The sequence below is a fragment of the Magallana gigas genome, chromosome 6 (assembly GCF_963853765.1).
Source record: "Magallana gigas chromosome 6, xbMagGiga1.1, whole genome shotgun sequence".
Lineage (NCBI taxonomy): Eukaryota > Metazoa > Mollusca > Bivalvia > Ostreida > Ostreidae > Magallana > Magallana gigas.
Window position 1 is genome coordinate 39004738 of NC_088858.1, and position 22968 is coordinate 39027705.

Genomic DNA, 22968 nt, shown 5'->3' on the forward strand with positions numbered 1-22968 from the left:
AAGGACATAGGTTAAATGCATTGCTAACATGATGTTTCACTTCACAAATAAACATTCTCAGTGATGTTCAAGAAATGTAGTTGTGCTGCTTCTCAAACTGATGAAATGCAATAAATAATGATGGTAACATTACAATGTTGAAGGGAAGGAGAGAGAATATCTAGGGACCTGGTCAGATAAGAACACAAGGGGAGATCAGACATGGCAATATTCATCCAGTTTATATACTACAGAAGCTTTCCTAGCATCTGGTACTCACAAGAAGAGTTCCATTACATATAAGGGCCTCCTTAGAGACCTATTCTAGTTCACAAATATATACATGTATATATACTACTCTTGTGGTAGCACTTACTCTGTCGAGTGATATCTAATACAAGGAGCTTCTCTTTGTACCCAAGCGTGTTACATATTAAATTTAACAATACAAAAGGTATATATAAGGGTGTACAAGAAACGATTTTACTACCGGTACACACTTGGCACTATTTTAAACATTTAGCATAAGGCAGGGTAATATGAAAACTATATTACACATGGTCACAGTTATGTCTCCAAATTCAACTTGTGTACCAGATAGGGTTGACAATATTATGACTCTACCAAGATGCTTGAAGTGTAACACGGATTAACTCACTTTTATCTTTTACAATCATGAAATATAAGAGTCCACGACTTTGCACCTATCTTCCTTGTCATCCGACACATTTAGCATGCGCATATATATTTCTCATGAGCCACAGTGAGGTCACGACCTGTTGTCGTGGGCGGAGCTATTCACACACACATGCACACAAAGTTAACAGTTCCTATTGACTTGCGACTAAGTCTTGTTGTTCATCTTATTTTTACTATTGAATTCTATCTTCTCCAGCTTTTTCCACAGCTCCTCTCTGTCCTTTTCCTTCTTCTTTTCCCTGTTTATATCAAAAATCATTATAATGACAAACATTAACAATGAATATTTACAAGCCATAAAATATATATCTGGGTAGATTTCTACAAACAAAAAATCTGATCAATACTAGTACATGTATTCTGACTTACTTTTGTCTTTCAGCTTTGTAGTTGGCAGTAAGTTCGTCAAACAGTTTCCCATTCATTTCCATGAAGGTTTTGAGGACATTATAGACGAGAGCTACAATGGTTTGATTCCAGTGCTCCTTGGAGATTTTGTACAGGGCTGGGAACATGATGGGGAGGACTACATTGGAGTTCTCCTCGATCAGGCTCATTATGTAATCGTTGTTCCAATAGTACAGGGCCCTCTCTGCCACCTTAAGTACGCAATTTAAAAATATCTTAGTCTACATTACTTCTTACTCAATGCTTCCATGACTTTTCTCTCAAAGTATAGGCACAGTAACAACATTTGAAACATTGTCTTTTTTTTTGGGGGGGGGGGGATTATATTTTGAATACTCCAGAGTTAACCAACTTTCATCCATAACATCTTTCATGTTGAAATTACTACAGTTAAATGATTAGGTGAAAAATTTGTACCAAATCAAGTCTACGTTTTTAAAATTCTTATATATTCAGAGACATGTATGTTCAAAGTGGTTCCAGCAAAAATTATTTGCAAAAACCACATTCTTGCAAATCTTCCATAATTTTATTGTGAGCAAATAAATATTGGTTTACAACATATCTTTATCTTAATATTATATCATCACAGCTTTGAAGATTAATTACCTGAAAATGTGGACTAGACACACATCTAGATATCTGTCGGAACAAAGGCTCCATCACTTTCTGGAACTGGGTTGGTTCAATAACATCCAGTATCTCTTCTATTTCTCCCAAGAACATCACCTAATGAGAAATGTGTGTACAATTACATTAACTGAAAATCTGCACTGCATGTCACTACAGCAAGTCCGCAATAAAGAATTTAACGATTTCAAATGTGCAACTGTTCTTCTCCATTTTGTATAGAAGAAAATAAAATCTGCTTTTGTTAAAGCCAATGTCCAGTAACTATTTCATTTCATAGTTCTCAAAAAGCTTCACATCGTTAAATTAAACTGACTTTAGCATACATATACCATACCTCTTTTTGACTGCAGGTTTTAGGCCAAAGTTTCAGAAGTCCTTTGATAACCTGAAAGACATCAATGTAATACAGAACTTGATGACTTCTTGCACAAAATCATAATCAATATTTGTTACTTTGAAGGAAAATGGACTGCTGTTATAGTTTAATTTAAATTGTATTGTTCACTTTTCAAAATGACCAAGTTCTCTACACTAAAACTATCGAGTATGAGCAATGAACAAAACAGTCCTAGGGAACACATAATTGTTGTTAATATCGAATTACATATCAATGTCAACGTACATGTAGGCTATATTTATGTGTATCCCATTAACCAGTATAGTTCTACTACAGTAAGTGCAGTTAAACTGGGTATCCAAGAAAACTCTGTAACTCATTATGTCAATTAAAATAAATTCTATTCTTCATACAAAAAGCAGTTGAATAAATTAAAGCTCTTTTCTTAAATTGAGGAAATTAATGATTTTGACAAATTATTACCATTACAGGCTGTTATTTTTCTTTATATAACTCCCAAAAAGGGGTTTTCCAAAAGACAGAACACAATGTACTACATGAAAAGCAAACTTTTGCTTGGGAAAGGAACAGGTTGGGGCCACTGGGGCTTATCTTAGCACCAGAAGTATCAAATAGAGAATGTTTTGGTTTTTTTTTTAACCTTATACACAAACAGGAACTACCCATAAGGTTTCCATCAAAATAAAGCTACGTGATGACAACAAGTGAAGAATACACTTGTGTGTTCATTACCATGATACATTCTAAATACATATCAATAGATAGATGTGAATAATTGTCTGAAGTTGCCACTAATACTCTGCAATCATGGGGTGTCCTGTACATTTATAATACTCTTTAGTCTCAAAGTAAGACAATCAAGAATTGGGTTAACTGAAGTTATTTCTAAACAAGAGATCCACAGGCCTACCATAAAATGATCGTCTGGCATGTATTTGAATTCAAGCTGCACTCTAGAATCTTTTATCTATAGCTTAGCCTGTAAGATCTTTTCAAATATACATACAATTCCCATTCAATCACAACAGAAGGAAACATGAAGTTTAAAACTGAATTTACAGTCAAATAACCCCTTATTTATTCCCCCCACCCTCCCCATTCACAATTTACATAAAACTTCTTTTAAAAAAAATAAAAATAACAAATGGCCATGTAGTTTTGAAGACAAATATGAAAATGAAAAATAGTTGACATAGAATGAATGAAGATGAATGAAGACAAACAGCAATAGGTCATAACCTAAAAGTGCTCAAATGATATACAACTGATCATTCTGCATTCTGTTTGGTAAGGCTGGAATGGATCACATACATGTAAATATATATATGTGTGTATGGTGGGAAAGGTCTTATTAACTTATCAAAATTCAAACATTGTGACATTACACAGTGCATAAACATATGCAATGCAAATTCATCAGAGGATGATATACCCCTCAACTTGTTAAATCTTAATCAAGTGGATAATTATATTTAAATTGATAAAAAAAAATAATAATCTTTTCTAGGTCTAAGTTCAAACTGCAAACAGAAGAAACGCTAATAAAATAAACTGCATTATGCTTCTTTAAAAAAATGAAAGATTTATGATAAACTGATAATAATGCAAATAAATCAAGTAAAAAAAAAGAAAAAAAAAAGAAACCATATTTCAAATAAATCTCCTTTTGACAACTTAACACAAACTGTGCCTGAAAATACATCCTACACTGTAGTAGATCATTTAAAGTCTCAAAAGACACATGATTATAATTTTCCTGGTTAATAAAACAAAAATATACTCAATACATGTATGTATATATATATTCAGTAGAATAAATGACTTGGAGTGAAACAAATTAACCATGCATCAATCGACAGTATAACCAAATAATATTGGGCATACAAATCAAGCACCCACACCAGGTCCACTTATCTCCCCTTGGAGAGGAACTCTCCAAGGTTATCATTTTACCTCCTCAGTTAAACATGAATCTTTCTCGAGAAACTGCACTGAGCAATATGCTAGCTGCAAAAAGAGAGAGAAACAGCTTGATCAATTAAATGTTTGAAAAGACATGTTTTACCTCTTCTGTCAAGGGGGCATCTTTTTCTAAAAACTGCACGACACAATAAGCCAACTGCAAACAAGAAAAACAAGAAGATTTTCGGTTTAGAAATGAGATTATATAACAACAATTGATATTAATGCTTGTCTATCTTGTAACAATATAGTTATCTGCCTCCTTATCAGTAATCAAGTCTGACTGGGAGAATACACAGATTTTCAAACGCGTTCACACGTAAACCAGTAATTCCCTCGAAATTAAGGTAATCTGGTTGTATGAAATAGTAATGCATTGAAGTTAAGTCCTTTTACACATACAAACACTTTTTTATCCAAATTATCCTATCAACCACTAGCAAGTACACATCAAAATGGTTTTATCTGTCAATCTACCTGCCTTCCTGTACAATTTATACATTCCATTACGACCATTAGGGACATTGTTATTCATTAACAGGGAAATCAAAAATGTATTTCATTAGGGCAAGTCCTCTATATATATACAACTCAAATCAAGTGTTATACCTGGGCATGGTACAGATTTAGGGTCTTGGCCTTGTGCAGAGGTATCAGGACTTTAATTAAAAACTGCTTGTGTTCTGCTTTCAGAGGTAACGCAAATCCATTAATAATGCTGAAAGAAATTGCAAACACTGTTATTACTACCCAAAATTGATAATCAAGGTCTCATAACTACTATTCACTTATGGGTTTTTATCCTGAAAACATAATCAATATTCTTTTCTCTTTCCAATAAAGACATACCAGTATATAAGTTCAACTATTCAATAGAAGTTGATATTACATGTATTATCACAATTTCATGAATATCAGGATTCTCTCTAACTTGCATCAAACATTATAGTCTTATCTTAAAAGTTCATCTCACACATTAAATCAATGTAGTAAATGCATATTCATATATAATTCTGAAAATGGAACATACCTGCCTAAAATCTCTAACAATTCTCCAACCCCATTAAAAGATTCTGTTTCATATATAAACCTGAAAAATTACATCATATCATTGTCAGCAAAACACTCACTAAAGGCAAGAATTTCATCAGTTAACTCCTTCAATAAATTTTCTTGATTTTGAAAAATGTGACTGCACAATGTAACAATTGACAAGGCGCTTTCTTTGGCCATACAACATTCTGTTTATATATGTTGAATTTGTTTTAAAATAAAATCTGACAAACTCATTTACCTGAGGAAGATATTATTTATCTGTTTCCTAATGAAAGCTCTAAGGCCTAAAAATTTCCCATATATCCTATGTAACACAGTCTTCAGGAAGTCTCTCTCCCTAGGGTCTTCACTATCAAACAACTCCAGTAACTACAAAACATGCAAAGCCCAAGGTATGAACAGAATCGTATAACATGTATTATCAAAAATACAAAGGACCAGAATTAAATTCTCACCTGCAGAACAAACTTTTGGTCTATATACTTTTTTGCAAGGCTTGGTTGAAAATCCGGAGATTCTAAAAACCTTAGAAAGAATTCATAGACGATCTGAAATGAAAAAATAATTCTCTGTTCTGTAAATTTGCAACAACAGAAAAGCAACCAGACTATGATCAATTCAGATACCCTATCACTGATTTATAACGTGTTTTTATCACATTATAAAATCAAAATTCATGCATCAATTATTACATTTGTCGGCCAGTATGAATCATGATGTATTACATTTACCTGTAGATGTGGCCAGGAAGCCTCTAGGGTGGGGTCATCTTCCTCTGGGTCAAAGTCAGGGTTGTCATTAGGTGGTAAAGTACGGAATATATTACACGCAATCTGAAAATACAGGAAATTGCATAAAACAATTGGACTGATTTCTTATCATGAAGTTTAAAAAAATTATTTTTTACATTAATAAAAAGTGTTTATATAATGGATGTTTTATTATATTACTAACAAAAAAGTTTGTATGCTAATTTTTTTTCATGTATTTTTAAATGACCTAAGCTGTCCTTGGTTTGCCAAAACATGTATCAGTACATATTCAAAACAAATGCTAAGCTTCAAATACAATGACAGGATTTACACAACGGTTGATGCCAAATTAAAAACATTCTGGAGTACAGTATGCAATTTTTTTGACAAAATTCCATGTATACAATAAGACTCCAAATTCATTTGCCTAGTTTTGTATTCAACATGTATGTTGTTCCTAACAAGTCATCTCCTTACACCACATGATGGTAGAGAGAGCAACACTGAAAGCATTAGACCCCAAACACAGACTGTAGAATTGGCTAGGATTACTGCACTAAGGATTATAGTTTGCAGGTATTTGACCCTTCAAAGTTAGACTGTTTATAACACACAGAAATTCCATTCAGGATAGCTGTTCACAGAGGAGGGAAGAAGCACAACCTCTTGTATCAGTTGTATGAGACCCTGTCTGTTATTGGATCCCAGGATCATTCATTAAATCAAACATTTAAACAAGACGGAATTGCCAAGCAATATAGCTCACTATACAGATAAAGAGAGTACAATTCAAATCAAGATCATTGAAAACTACATTCCACTACATGTATCCATGTGCAGAATGGCACTTTTTGACATTGTCTTGTACAGCGTCACAATGACATCAACAGTAGTTTGTGTGTCAAGTGGCCAGGGTTTTTAATTAAATATAGAAGTAGTTTTTTTTTTCACCTTTTAAAGTGATTATAATTAAGTATTTACAGTGAGAAGACTAACAATACTATCAATGTACAGTTTCTTCCATTCAAGCAAAACTGGCTGAATTCATATCTTTTTCAATACCAAATACATGTATTGTAAAAATGAAGGGTTCTGCATGGTATTATTTATGTTTGCTACAGAGAAAAAAAAATTGAATGCTAAATGTCTAAAGGCATATTAACTGTCACAAGTTTATATGTATTGATGGACTTAAATAATTCATCATTATGATGAAACCTTTGAGGCATCTACAAAGGGTCAGATCATTCATTCAAAATGAGTCAGAACTACCAGTATATGAAATTTTGTAGAATTCAATGCTTTACCTTTAATCTACATATAAATGTAAGCATCCAATTACTTCATGCAGCAACTTGATTGGGCCAGAGGAAAAGATAAATTTGTTTCCCTTAACATCACTGACAGAAAATAAATTCTTTACCTACCTACCAATCCAACTTTCAAAATCTAGGGTCATATTTAAGGGAAAACAAAACTACCTTCAATAACAGTTCACCATAAGCCCGAAGCTAAAATTATGCAGCATATGGTAATTAAACTTGATGAATATCCTTTTCATTTGACCACCACTTCTATATATACAGTATACAATGTACCTGGTATACTGCCACCAACTACACTGTGTTGTTTAACATCATGCTCAAGACTATTTACCTCCTCATATTTCATAATATCAACCATCAAACATATCAATCAGAAGATAGAATCAAACTCATCTAACCATACACATGGCTGCAACTGGCACATCAAATGTTTTTATGAAGAGTGGCAAATTTTGTTTAATCCCTTTTAAAATATTTTCTTCTAATCCATTTTTAACTATTATTGTAAGCACAACTGCACTGGCCTTCTGCAGCAGTAAATACAATATACTTGAACATGTTAAAGACTGATTAATATTTTTTCTACCTTTCTGTGTTCATGATTCCCAAAATCAAAACTGTTTTCCAATAGTTAAGCAACCATTGTGCTAGATAAAACTCCTCTGGAGATAAATCTACATTTGTTCAGAAAACATTTTAATCTTGTTACCATGGCATTCAAATGACTTGGTTTCAAATTTTCCCCCTTCCCTTAAGATTGTGCAATAACTTACATTAAGCTAAAGTTTTATAAACAGTTGGTTTTTTATATGTATGTATTACTGTGGAATTTTCAAGCAAACCCCTTAGTACACATCAAACTTTAATATTTTTATTTTAATTTCTTGCCATTCAAAATATGTACTGATTTCATTTTTAATATTTGGCAATGTTTGTGAATTTTCTGAGAAAAAAAATGATTGAATACCAAATATATTGTACATTTGTACTAAAAATCATGGCATTGGTTTATGAACCAATATATGAACAATCAACTATCATCAAAGACAAAACTAAATTTGTCATGTTTGCATAAAATAAAAATACTCAATAAAAATCAAGGACACTTTCCAATGATTTATAGGATGTAAACAGAGATCAACTGAAGGAACATGTAGGAGGCAGACTTGACAGAAATGCTGCTGACACGAACTATTTAGAGGCAACTAATCGCTACTGAAGACACTCTCGTGGTTGAAGCAGCCATCAGCTGCTCCGTACAGCTGCCATTTACAGCAAAACTTCGGTGTTTATAAGTATGTGCTAATTATATTGTCAGCAGGTAACAATGTCTGTGACAAACCAGCCATTGATATATCCACCAAGGAAATGGAAATTTGGGGACTTGCTGCAATGCGGTAGCTAATATTGAGAATACAAACAAATAGAAAACAAATCCCGGCAAAAGTGTCTGGAAGCATTCAAGATATTGCAATGAAACTAACAAAGTACACAAGAAGGAAATCAATTCTGCTCACCCTAAAGGAGTTTCATTTTTCCTCATTAGGTAAACAAAAACCTCTGTGGTGGATGAAACTGTCAATAACTAGTAAGGAAAATTTCCTAGTGACGTATAAAGAGATAAAAAGATACTGCATTTCAATTAATATTGTTTCTAATGCCTTCACATGTTTATAACTTTTGTCCTAAAGAAAGCAAAACTGATGAAGACACTATGATTGATTAGGAGGGCAAAACTAATTTACTCTGGAAAATTTCATCAAAATGGGCTAGTAACCAAAGTTAAAATCTCTGAAATACTTTCATGGCTCTTCCCCAAGCACACAATTTGCTTGAAATTAACATTGATTCACCTGTAAAGGCTGGTTAGAGATAGGGAGAAAAAAAAGAAAAGGGGATAAAAATAGCTTGCCTCATCACAGAGCTCGCCCAAGCTATAAATATCCTTCAGTGACGAAAGAGTCTGATCACTCCTTCAATCCATTCACATTCCTTAGATACACAGCCAACAGCAATGTGTGAAAATGAAATAGGCTTACATGTACAACTCTACACTCTGCATCAATAACCACTCATAAAACTTAGCAGTACTTGATGTAACAATACACAATCTGAAAACTTTTATGTTATTTGTTGAAGTCCAAATATCTCTTTATTAATACATCTGTCTCTGTTGGAAAATTCTCAGCAGTTAAAATAACTTAGACACTACTACTACTACTCCAACTAGACAGAGCATTTTTCTTGAGGAAAGATTTATGCACTGGACAAACTTCTTACTTTGATATTAAGATCTGAAGAAAGCTTCACTATAAACTCAAGTTCATGGTAAAGCCAAATGACCTACGAGCTGGAGCAAATTGTTTAAATGGTGGAACATACCCAGTATTGATTCAAATCCAAACTTAATTCCAGAATTTTTTTTATAAAATCTTCCTACCTAAAAGGATTTTTATAATGATTCAATGAAATCAAATACACATACAACCAACTCATGTCTAATTCTTCAAAGCATTTCTTTTGAAATAATGAAAAAATATCCTTGCTTAGAGCTGGACGTCAAATCAATTTATTACAACACTGTTCTATCACCATTTGATTCTATTACCTCCCTTAGAAAGCCATTGATTATATTTATTTCCCTTCAGTGGCTCTCTCACTCTACACATCTACATATATACTCATCATCTTGCTCACTAATATTGACAGTGTTCTAATCTCTCCTGATGAAAAGCCTTATTGATCACAAAAGGAAGACAGAAAACAATTACGGCACTTTTCATTCTCTCTCTTTTTAATGTCAAAAATACTTAAATAGGGTGCCAAGATCAATGAGCAAATCATAGGCATTTCATTGTCCACACAGCGAAATGCTAAATCATAATGGTTTGAATGTAGAAATGAGTAAGTGTGCAATTTAGCTTTAGTCTTCTGAGTTTGTATATCTACTGAAAATTATCATAATAATTCAACAAATTATGCATCGTATAAAATATAACTTTCATAAGCACTTCCTGTTTCAATCAAAACTGAAATCTCTCAAAACCCATTGACATATTTCAAATAGAACTATAAAATATTCTAGACTGATGCGAGTTCAATACTTCATTTTCTCATCACTTGAAATATTGTCTTAAACGTGTTAAACTAAATTAATTTCTTCATTTCGGTGGCTGTTGGGAGGTCAGTGGAAAGTAGATAAGTAGACTGGATTTTTCATTACAAAGACAAATAAGTGGACAGATCTTCCACATTATAAATTCCACACTCTGATACATGAAATATAATTAAAAAGAAAACCCAAAGTAGCTTGGATTTGCAATTGAGGATATAGTTTAAATGAATTTCCCCTGGTGGTTCAAACAATCTTCTGCAAACTTTAAACTTAAACTAAACATGAAAAGTAAAACTGTGTAAAAACTTCTGCACTGACTCATTCCCCCTTAAATGAAGAGTGCAAAAAAGTTTGACTCGTCTCTTAAATCCTACGTGTACACAAGTGTACAATAGTGGAAGAGGTAATATTGTCAGGGTATACACACCATACGGACAACCTCTGGATACACAGGTTCGGCCAAAACACCTCGAGTGGCTGTGATGTAATCCACAAGTTCATTCAGACAGGCTCTTTTCACTTCTTTACTTTTAAGATCTGATACGGGGTCCATAAAATCAAACACAACACAACACTGCTGCAATTTCTTTATGAACAATTCTTGTTGTTCAGCAGGAACAGTGTCTGAAATACAAATTCAAAATCCATGTACTTCTACTACTACTACTACTACTACTTACTATCATCTACTATAATGACCTATAAATTTTATCATTTGTGAAATAGTAATTCCTTTTTATCTAACCATTAACCTTATTAACAAAGTTGCATTATGAACACCAGACTTTTGGTGTTGGAGATTAACGAATACAACAATTTTATGAGATCAAGTTATCCAAATCCAACTCCAGACGATGTACCATCCAGATATTGCTATCCACCTATCATTGTGCCTATTGTCATGGATGTAAATAGAATGTACACTTAACTGGTATCATAATTGCATTTATTTTATAGATGTATTTACATAAATACATGCGAATTATCTGTGACTATTTCAATATCAAATTCATAAACTCAAATGCTGCAATATGCATACAAAATCACATTTTAATCAGTGAACCCTCTGTTTCCATGTGTACATGGTATAAGCCCACAACGGAATGCCTTGATGATAATCTCAAATATCATTCCGGTTTAATATTGCCTAATCTGCTTGAAAATCGGTAATGTATTGAAACTATGCTTTATCTCGACAGCTTTTGCTCAGTTTGGGGCTCGTGGCCTTAACCGCCTTACCTTTCAACTGCGGCAATGCCTGCAGTTCGGGGGCATTTTTGGTCCGATAATGCGATGAGCCTTGGGATCGTTTTTGTTTTTTCGACTTAATTGTAGCTTTGCTAGTGAAAGGATCTATACGATCTACCACCCTTGCCGACATGGTTTATCTTACGTTGAAGAAAACAACCCGGGTAAAGTGAATGTTTTGCCTTTTACGAGAACATCATGGCTTCTACATATGCATATTTGTCAAATCCGTGGTAACACAAAACCGGTCTCGTTCTGTAAAATCACCAATTATACACCACCAAAATTGTGCTCATATCCACTGTTAACACGTTTAGTTTTAGAATGATATACTTCTATAATCCATACAACAATAATATAATGGTAAACAATATTTTTCTTAGCAGAAAATAGGTTGCTAGTTCAGTTGTTCAGTTTTATCACGTCATGTGGTAAAGAGGACGAGATAGTGCGAGATTTGGTTCTGAATAGCAAATTTTGGAGGGAAATTTAAAAGTGCGTTCAGTCTGTGCCTAGCTGTCCTTTGAAATATGCGTAATAAGCTTAATGCTTATTCATCCAACAGAACAATTATTGGTGTAGATAATGTCAGTTAGAAATATAGATGCTGTTGATATGTTGTTATTTTTTTCCATTTGGATTTCAAAACAATCAGTGGCAGGCTTTTTATGAAAAGAAAAAAAAAAACCCATCTATTTAAATGATCTTTGCTAGCCAAAGGTTTACGATCCACTCTGCCTCGTTATAGAGGAGCAGAGTGGATCGTAATCTCTTGGCTAGCGAAGTTAAAAAAGAAAAAAAAAATTCTAAATAATTAACTGATTTCAAATGGTGCAAGTGGGCTCTGGTGTAATTTCGTAATGCTAAATTATGTTTTATAGTTTACACAGGATAATAATTTCATGATAACTCGGAGATAAAAATAACAAAAAGTTTATGTTATAACGCGAAATTTCCACTTTTATTCGCGAAATTTTCGCGCTTATTCGCGATTATTTTTTTTCCTACGCAAACGAGCTCAATATGGGTTTTTGGAAGAGGGGGCTGCATGGGTTTTTTAATTTAAAAAATGACAGATGTCATAGATTTTCATAGATATCATGGGCCACTTTATATAATAAATTTGAGAGATCCAATCAAATTGAAATTCGATATTTGGGCCAGTATCGGTAGCTAGCTGATACAAAACATTAGAAATAACTATGATTTTTATTAGATTGGATAGACTCAACTCAATATTAAATCAATCGTGTTAATTTTGAAAGTCTATTAAAATGATAGCATTTTCTTTCGTTTTCTTATGCAAATCAAATATGATACAAATCAAATTCATACATATAGTTATATGAAGTAAAAAAAAAAGCCCATGTAATTATAGTTTTTGACCAAAAAAAACTCACATAGAGAATGGAAAATCTTTAAAACTAAAAACTGGTACTGAATTTTTAAGTGACATATTCTATTAGGATGGCATCAATTCAGAAAATGAACAATGAAAAATAAACATACGTAACTTTGCATATTTTGTTTATTTTTTAAAATCTTCTTCCAAAATATGCATTGCGCCTTACATATTTGTAAATAAAGTCAATTAAATTGGATCCACGTGTCGTTACATACGAGAAGATATGTAGTAGTTTCTTAAAGTTTTTAAACACCGTATACTTCCATAGAAAAAAGCTGTAACTCAATGTCGTAGATGCAGGTTTTACCGACACATATGAATGATACATATATTATAAAAAAAAAAATCAGAAATAGTGTTATTGTCAAAATATAGTGTACTTTGTTTTTCGAGTGAAAAACTATTTTCAAAAAATAGTCTCATGTTTGTGAATTCCGCATGCTTCGTTTATATCTTTTTATTAGAAATTAGATACACAATTGGTACTTTAGGTATTAGTAACTTGGAGAGTACCTGGCAACGAAAAAAATCCTCATTGCAAACAAAAATCGAGCATCATTTTTTGCTGAAAAAAATCCTCATTAAACTGAAGAACATCATTTTCATATATATAGATATCTCATCTTTATGTTTTATATTGTATGACAATATAGGTATACTAGTTAATAGTTCTTGTATTCCTTTATCAGATATACATCCAAATTTTACTGATTGATAACTTTTCAAAAGGTAAGAGAATAATTCAATTTTCTCAATAGCCTATTATTTGCGGATATACTCTCCGGAAACATTTGGGCTGTTGGTTCGTTTCTAACATATACTTTAGTCTTTAGTGCGTTTTATTTGAAGAAGATATATCCTTGTGTAAAAGAACTTCCATGACATTGATTATTTTTAACCCACACTACATTTACTTAATCTTTGAAAATGAGTTCTGTGGTGTCAAATCTATATTCTAACTCGATTGTTAAATATGCCGTTGCAGGGGCTGGTCTGTGTTTCCTGGGGTATTGCATTTACTTTGATAACAAACGCAGAAACCATCCAGATTTCAAGAAAAAACTAAAAGAACGTAAGTCACATGCCTTGCTTACAAAACTTGACCTATTATTTAGTGTCGTGTTTCGTCATGAAAATATTCTGTTCACCAAATCATTTGATGTTGAAGAATTGATTTAATGAATATGTTTGTCATCAACAAATTTTTTGAATGTAAAATACAATCGTATTAAACATTTAATTACAGATAAACTCGTGTATATGTTAGATAGACTGATACAAGTGTTGAAAATGAATGGTGTTTAAACTAGATTTGAATCATTAATGATTGCATTGAGATTACTTTGTGGAGTATTTTGTAATACGGTACTAATTTTCATTTCTTTATGCACTTTGTTTATTTACTTGTTCTGTGTTTTAGGACGAAAGAAATCGAATTCAACAAAATCTTCAAAAACTGGTAGTATTCAGGTATTTAGTTTTAGTTATATGCACAAACCCTACAAATTTTGGATTTTATATGTATTTTACAATTTTAAGAAGATGTTTTCATTATATAAACTTTAAAATCTTTAAATTATTTGTGTAAACTTTACACTGTAAAGAATGATTGTGTAATGTGTAGATATGGTTATTGCAGAATTCTTAATGTATTGATTCATAAGTAACGCTTCTGCATTGTAATTGCAGCTTCCAGATTTACAGAATCAAGAAGCTGTACAGAAATTTTTCTTTGAACAAGTTCAACTCGGAGAAGAGTTACTGGCAGCAGGTAACAAATATTAACAAAATATTGTAAATTTCTAATTGAATGTTAGGATTTAATATATCAGCATAATATTGTGAGAAGCACCCCTTGCATATTTTTAAATTGTGCAATAGACGTTTTCAATTTTATATTCTCACAATATGATACTAAACAGCAGAATCGCAAAATCAAGTATGCTGTCTCGTGAAATAAGGAATCTTCTATACATACCTTCAAACAGCCCCCTCCTCCTCAAATAGTATTAGCAAAGTTGACCAATTTTTTTTTCTTTTTTATTGGAATGGTAGTTAATTTCAATAGGCAGGGCTTGGATGTAGTAAAGAAGATAACTTCTGCAATAAGAATGTTGATTGATTTTGAATTTAAAAACTGTGACAGATTAACAGCAACACTGTGGCATCAAAAGACTAATATAGACTTATAATAACCCTGAATTTGTTTCACACCTTTTGAACACAAGTCAACAGGGCTATTAAAAAGTTATAATTTTTTAAAGGGAGAGTGGAGGTATTCAGACATTTTCTCACACTACAAAAAATGTAGGAAAAGTGGTTAATCTATTTCAATTTGGTGTTGCAAATTTGCTTGCTTAAATTGAACTCCAGAGAGGAGCATAGGCAACACCTAGACAACACATAGACAACACCTCTCTACCTCATTCTGTCCTGAGCTAGCTTTTCCAGTTGATACCAATTGCACCCTCTATTCTCCACCGCTTGGAGAACACTTCTCTGCTGGCTATTCTTTGGCTCTTTCCTTGGTAATTTTTCCTGTGGTTTCCAATAGAGTGCCTCTCGAATGATGGAATGTAGATGAAATAAACTGTACAGACATGTAATAATTGAACACTGTACATATTATATTCCAGGTGATGTGGAGAATGCTGTAGAACACCTGAGCAATGCTGTGCCACTGTGTGGACAACCTCAGCAACTCCTGCAGGTGCTTGAACAGACATTACCTCCTCAAGTTTTCCAGCTTCTAGTTCAGAAACTCCCAGAAGTTAACAAGGTAATGTGATTTAGGGGTTTTTTTTGGTAATTGTTTACTAGAAGAAACTTTTTAAATCGCAAGTTACATATTTTCCCTATTTTGGCAAATTTTGTGACACACAACCCCCCTCCCCCGAGATTATGTATAAATGCTGCTATAAAATACATCTTTTGCTCGTATAATAAAATGGGATATATCCCCCACTTTTGATTTAGCTTTCATATTACAAAATTCAAATGGCTGGTACAGTTTCAAAAAGAATTCACATAAGCAGTAATATTCAAATATGTTCTAGCAATGCAACGTAAAAAGAAGCAAAACTGACACCAATTTTATTTTTCTTTCAGCGATATGCATCCATGTTTGCCTCTTCAATGGCAATGCCATCAGCTGCACCAGGTGCCTCAAAAGGGCCAACCCTCACTTTAGCTGAAGATGATGTTGAATGAAATCATAGGAGAAAAACTTGCCACCTGTTCTTATGTAATAAAGACAAAATACATTTACATGTGCTACCATGGACCAATTCTTTGTTTGTACATTTGTAATGTATAAGTTTCTTCAAAATAATTGAAAAGTCAGCTGGTATTATGTGTGATACATATTTTTGTTAAATACATGTATATGTGTCAATTCTGGTTTTTTTTAAATGCCTGGACTGAATAAAGTTAAAATTATAAACAATGATTTATTGATAACTATCATTAAGGACGTTGTTTACTCAAGGTTTGAGTTCTCAAATCCGGATTGTTAAAAAGTTCAATTTCAGGAGTAAAATTTGTTTTAAATCCAAAAAGTATTTATGAAATGAATTATTATTGACATAACAATCGATATATTTACTAAATTATGGAATTAGGCTCTTACAAATTTTGACTTTTAACGAAACACAGGAAATTCGGACTAAATTCAGATTTTGTTTTCCACTGAAATATTTTTGGTAGTACTCTAATATTTAAAGTTAAATTTTATTTGTTAGTCAACATAATATTGCATATTTTCTGTTGGTTTTATCTTGCTTTTTGGTTTAGATAATCGTATGGCACACACTACAAAAATATTGAAAAATGCTTATATAAAAATGATAAAAGACACCATACCTCAAAATTTTGATCATTGACCTCATATAAATTTTATGCCAGCAGAGAAAGGTCAATATACTTAGTTTAGTACTCTAAATGTTTTAGCATTATCATCATTCAGTTTTTTGTTATATTGAATAAAAAATGGGTAGTAATTTGAAAACTTATAGTGGAAATTCGGACTAGAATATCTATAAAAATTGTGAATGAAAACTTAATGCTTTGTATCCATTTAATGTCACTACCATTTATAAACTGTATTTCGTTTGTTAAAGAGTTAAGCAATTTGTATTATTTTCACAATTAAGAAAATCTCTATCATAGTGTAAAATTTTTATGGATTTTTCTTAAATTTTCAAAAAATATTCAACGGCTATTAACTCAAAAAGTAGGTCATTGACCTACTTTTTTTAAAATGAAGTGAAGAATACTACCATGTAATGTCTATAACACACAATAGTTGGTTTATCATTATCATCAGTAGAAATTTTTTACATTCTGAGTAAACGTCATCCTTAGTTCTTTTATGGTGAAGAATCTCTGCAAACCTTGGGTGAAATTTGCTCTTCTATTTTCAAAGAGAGGAGAAGTTTCTTCTCTTGAAAGAAAAGGGGGATGAATTTTCTCCATTAGCTTGCGAGAATGACGATGATGGTATAATTTACACTTTAAAAATTTTTTGCTTTGACTGAATTTTGTGAAAGGCATAATGGTAGATTTTATTTATGCTACAGTACTTTTTGTGCATGCAATAGTGATATTATTTGTTGAAGGTCTACTACTACTTTTAAATGAACTGTCACACTATTGCAAAACTCGGAACTTGTGTATGTTGAAAAAAAAATGTGTAGTTTTTAGAAATAAGGGCAAAATCAAATGTAACGAAAAATGGTTTATTGGTAATGAAGTATTAGAAATCGTGGAACAATTTACTTATTTGGGAATAATATTCCAGTACAATACTAAATTTACAAAAGCTGAAAAGCAATTATCTGACCAGGGTAGAAAGGCAATGTTTGCGCTTAGGAAAAATATTAGAGGTATATATGTCACTAAATCATGAAACATTATTATCGCTTTTTGATTGTTATGTTGGTGGCATTATTAATTATGCTTCCGAAATTTGGGGCTCTCATAAAGGTAACAATGTTGAAAAACTGCACCTTGATTTTTGTAAGCAAACCCTGGGTGTGAAAATGTCTTCATTTAATGCTGCTGTGTATGCAGAGTGAGGTAGAATACCTCTTATTACAAAAAGGTTTTGTTCAATTTTAAAATTTTGGAAGGATGTGTTATGTAGTAATAATTGTATTATACAAAGGTGTTACGAAGAAATGTACATTAACTGCGAATTACATGGACATAAAAATTGGGCTTCTGATGTAAAGAACATTTTAAATGAAATTGGGATCAATGAAGTTTGGAATAAACAAACAATTGATTCACTTACTCTAAAAGTCATAAATCAACGAATCGCAGACCTGGCTAAACAAGATATTTTTGGTAAAATAGAAAATTCGCAGAAATGTCATTTTTATAAATATTTAGTAGATGGATTTTATCTTCAATATTACCTTAGAAAGTCAATCCCTGTAAAATTTCAACAGTGTATATCAAAATTAAGATTTTCCTCTCATCATTTAGCTATCGAAACTGGAAGGTACAATAATACACACAGAGCCCAAAGGAACTGCTTAACATGTAAAAATTATGTTGAAGATGAATCCCATTTTATTTTAGTGTGTCCAGTATATATTGAATACCGTCAAAAATACATTAAAAAGTATTTTTATGAGAAACCATCGATGTTCAAGCTGTTGCAATTGTTTAATAACGAAAATTTTTAAGATATGTGTAACCTCGGCAAATACATTTATTATAGTATGAAATTAAGAAACGATATATGTAATTAACGTTAGATGTTGGGTTTTTTTTTTATTCTTTTCGCCTTTACTTATGTCAATTTTTCATATTTATGTATGTACAATGTAATAGGGTCTCCTGTAAAATAACCACTTCTATACTTTACTATGTTTAATTTGTAAAATCTGATGAGCTGCAAAACTTAAAGAATTAAAGAATGAATTATGAACTCGAAGGTTGATCAACATGCATAATAATGTGATAATCACTTAGCTGTCTTTTTGGACTCTAAGTTAATACATGATGGTATGACCAATTTTGATTGCTTGTACCTGATAGCTAAGATGGTAGAATACCTGTGGTTTGAGTCCCGGCCAGTTACTGAAATATACATTCATTCTATATCAAATATTTACATCTACATAGTATTATTCCCTCTATTTCTTACGAAAACCTATAGTTAATTCATAGCTCTATAGAAACAGCCAGACTGAAATCTACATGCCCCGTTCATCGATTGGTCGAAATCTACAGCGGCTGAAACTTGAGTAGAAATTGACAGGTCTGAAATTGACACGCCCTGTTTATCAGGTCTAGGCAACCTCCGTTTTTGGAGGATAGATTTTATCCTCCGTTTTTGGAGGATAGATGTATGCGCCCCCTGGTGAATCTTTTCAGATGAAGGGCAATTAACTTTGTTTTTACAAAGGGAGTTAACTATGAATAAAATATAATTATTATACTGTAAAAATATCACCTTATTTAGCTATTGATAATTATAATTATTGATAATATTTAATAAATATTTAAGTTTAAATAATTGCAGGGCTGATTTTAAAGAAAAATATCTTATGTGAAGACTCTCAAATTTTTTTTTCAATATTCTGGAAAATTGATATCTATAAATGGTATCATTTTGATTAATAAAATTTAACAATGTCTTTTTGTGTGAAGGGATTAAATTTAAATGATACTTAATAACATGTGAATTAATTAGAATAAGAGCTACAAAGTTCCTAAGGTATATGCAAACATTTACTTTGTACATGTACAATATAGCAGATCAAGATATCTATTGTGTGTCTCTAAACGTGAATGAACTCATTAATGTTTTAATGAGTAATAAACATCACTATTTTGTGATTTTTATTAAATGAAACATGTAAATAGTCTATGTCATTTGTAAAACTGAACACAGGAAGTACACACTTTCAAAGCATATTGTGAAAATACTATACATAGAATTTCAAATCGCCGCATACAATCATTAGTTTATTCCCTTAACTTTAATTCCCATATGGTCTGGTGCTTGCATTTTCTCATTAAAGATATGCACGAAGCCTTTGAAATATACCCATGCTATCCTCCAAAAATGGAGGATAATTTCACCCACAATGCAAAGTGACTTTCCATATATGGTAAAAATCAGCAGCCATCTTGAAATTGAGCTATCCTCCAAAAACGGAGGTTGCCTAGACCTGTTTATCGATTGGTCTAAACCTACAGCGACCTACAAAATATCACGAACTGCATGAAATAATCATGATGATGCCAGACTCTCAGTCTCACAGGAGACGATTAGGCTGTTCCTTAACGGGTTTGCTTATGGTTTAGTTATGTATAACTTTGCAACCCCCCCCCCCCCCCTCCCACTATCTCCATGCTCACTTCGATCAACACTTCAAGTCATTTGACTATACTTGCTGTTGCTATAAGCCCAGTTTGCAGAAAATATAGTTATTGTTTGACTTGTACATGAAAACGTAACCCATTTAAAAAAAAAACTTGGGGTTTTGATCCCCAGTCCTGTCACAATTAACAATTTCCCTGATATATTGACAGGTATACTATATTATGTGCAGTTTTTGGCATATATAATTGCTGTTTCTGGTTTAATAATATATATATATATATATATATATATATATATATATATATATATATATATATATATATATATATATATATATATATATATATATATATATATATATATATATATATATATATATATATATATATATATATATATAATTAATTTATTGTGAAATATAAGAAGTACAAAGGATATCAAATGAAAGATATTGTTGATTATTATGATTAGTTATCGATCTATAAATAGTCTATATAATAACCATGATTCTGTGTGTTGGGGGGGGGGGGGGTTTACTGTCAAGAAGGATAACTCTAACACATGGCTTAGGAAGAGGTCGCCGTGTGGTGAGTGAAATGATGTAACAGTTTCTTTGCTTTACTTAAACTTATCAACAAAAAACGTTTCTAATATCAAACTCAAATGATCAATCTCTTGAACCCATTAATATTTGTATGTATAAAAAAAATTTGAACCCGTTCTTGCATTTACATGGTTTATGTACATGTGACCAACTGCAGATCAACGATTTTCTACTTTCATCTTCACAGTGTTCTGTCCTTTTAACAGAAACATGCAGGGAATAACAAGACTTTTCAATTCATCAGCCCGGCTTTCACTTCTGAAAAATAATGCATCACTTGTATCAGCGGTTTGCAAGACAAACTCAATGCACTTCCCGAATTTCCTCAAATCTGACAGCCCTACCTATTGTTGCATGTGGTGTGTAGGCTATAAAAGCAGGAGGGGAAGGTATTCCGAAGAAAAGTTTGACTGGGAAATCGACCCTTTTGATGATGATTCTAAAGTTGAAATGGACACAGAAGTGTTCACAGATGAGGGAAGGACTCGGTATCATTTCATGTTAAAAGGATTTGGAGTGATGTGTTACATTTTCTTTTGCAACCTCGGATACTTTATCAGACTAAGGTTAAATGAATTGAAAAGAGGGAAGCCAAAAACGACTAGCTGGAGGGAATCTGTGTATTGGGAGAATAAGGGGTTTACTGGATTCATGACACTATCCTATTTGCTAGGTAAGACTTGTTCGTCAATGACAAATTAATAAAATGTCCACAATTTAAAAATACTTTAAAAGTACAAAGGTGTAACAAAGAGAACTCTTTTTCTGCACATCAAAAACTCATAGCATATTAAAACACATCCCATCTTTGCTAGCCATGAATTTTTGACTTGCCTCTCATGTCTTCAGAGTTCAGAGGAGAAGGGATGTTGTGATCCCTTGGCTAGTGAAGATGCAACACATATTAGAGAAGTGGACATACAGAGCCTTAATTTAGAGCATAAGCCTGTCCTCTTCTCTAAAGAGAGAAACAATTGTTGTATGTCGATAAGATTGACACCTTCAATTCAATCAACCAATTTTATGTTCACTTAAATATGTTGATCCATGATTATTGATAACTTCTGTTTTATATAATCAGGAGATTAAAATGTCAAACAAAAGGTTTCAAAAAATGGCATGATCGTTTGCAATACATAAATATTAACATTTGCCGCAAGTAAGTGCATAACACTTAAATTTATAAAACAAGTTTCTGTCTTTTGTCATTTTAGCAATTACAGTTCCAATAGTTTCCTTCTGGATTTGCCATCGTTGTGTGCGAAGCCTATGGCTATTAAGAGGAGGCAAGACAGTTCGAGTACAGACATTTTCCCCCTTCTTTCTGCCGAACACATATGAGGTCCCCATCCAAAATATAAGTGGATTAAATTCTAGAGGAGGAGAAAAATATGTGATGTTTCAGTTGAAGAAGCTGAACAACAAAATTTTACCTCTTACTATGAGTAGTATGACCGGCACCTTCAAGGAGCCACTGCTGTATGATAGTTACATAGGACAGTATAGAAACCTTAAGGCAGAGTGAATTTAATGTCTGTATTGTTATTGAATATACTGACTTAGAATGTGATTTATTTATTCAAATCTTTTTTATTTCTCTCTTGAATTTGTACATGCTGCAGCCCATTTATGAAAAAAATTCAAACTTTAAGAGCCTGATATTTTTAACCAGTGGATGGAGTTTTTAAAATTTCTGTTACCATATCTGGCAAAATAATCTGTAATAGTGCATTTAAAATGATAAAACTTGCAGTTTGTCTTTGATCATTAAAAAATAGAGAATTCATAGTAAAGTTCTTCTGAATCAGTTGTTTAAACTAGTCCAGGTATAAATGACTGATCTGGTTTTGCTATTTTTTATTCCTGTAACCTATTGTGGTATTGAATTTACCTTTGAAATAAAAATTAGCAAAACATCCTGATTATCTGAGTGATTTTATATTGGAAATATCCAACAAACCAATACAGAAGCAGCCAAAGAACAATATCCATGTATCACTGATTGATGTACTAGAATTTCATCTTTGCTAGGGTTTAAGATCTGCTTCACTTCTCAAACAGCAGGGTGGATTGTAAAAAGTAGAA

The 22968-nt window shown here is 32.3% G+C and overlaps 2 protein-coding genes and 1 long non-coding RNA gene across 5 annotated transcripts; 2 read left to right on the forward strand and 1 right to left on the reverse strand.

Annotated features, from left to right (window-relative positions):
• Positions 1-691: 691 nt before the first annotated feature.
• LOC105324454 (serine/threonine-protein phosphatase 2A 56 kDa regulatory subunit alpha isoform) lies at positions 692-11963 on the reverse strand. Of its 2 annotated transcripts, none has more exons than XM_034467984.2 (12): positions 11527-11963; positions 10715-10911; positions 5827-5928; positions 5551-5643; positions 5334-5464; positions 5070-5129; positions 4649-4757; positions 4031-4084; positions 2054-2104; positions 1696-1815; positions 1048-1277; positions 692-917 (listed from the first exon to the last, which is right to left on the reverse strand). In XM_034467984.2, the coding sequence occupies exons 1-12, from the start codon at positions 11666-11668 to the stop codon at positions 824-826; spliced, it is 1383 nt and encodes a 460-aa protein (XP_034323875.1). In that variant the 5' UTR covers positions 11669-11963; the 3' UTR covers positions 692-823. The 2 variants fall into 2 exon arrangements, with proteins under 2 accessions (XP_034323875.1, XP_034323874.1); XM_034467983.2 differs by lacking the exon at positions 4031-4084 and adding an exon at positions 4143-4196.
• Positions 11964-13814: 1851 nt separating this feature from the next.
• On the forward strand, positions 13815-16221 carry LOC105341759 (mitochondrial import receptor subunit TOM20 homolog). The gene is made up of 5 exons (XM_011448449.4): positions 13815-14012; positions 14361-14410; positions 14630-14711; positions 15577-15719; positions 16049-16221. The coding sequence occupies exons 1-5, from the start codon at positions 13868-13870 to the stop codon at positions 16148-16150; spliced, it is 522 nt and encodes a 173-aa protein (XP_011446751.3). The 5' UTR covers positions 13815-13867; the 3' UTR covers positions 16151-16221.
• Positions 16222-20793: 4572 nt separating this feature from the next.
• Positions 20794-22800, forward strand: LOC105341760 (uncharacterized). Of its 2 annotated transcripts, none has more exons than XR_010714479.1 (3): positions 20794-20866; positions 21071-21556; positions 22098-22800. It is a non-coding gene; the product is annotated as an uncharacterized lncRNA (long non-coding RNA). The 2 variants fall into 2 exon arrangements; XR_010714480.1 differs by having other exon boundaries at positions 20858-20880.
• The last annotated feature ends 168 nt before the right edge of the window (positions 22801-22968 follow it).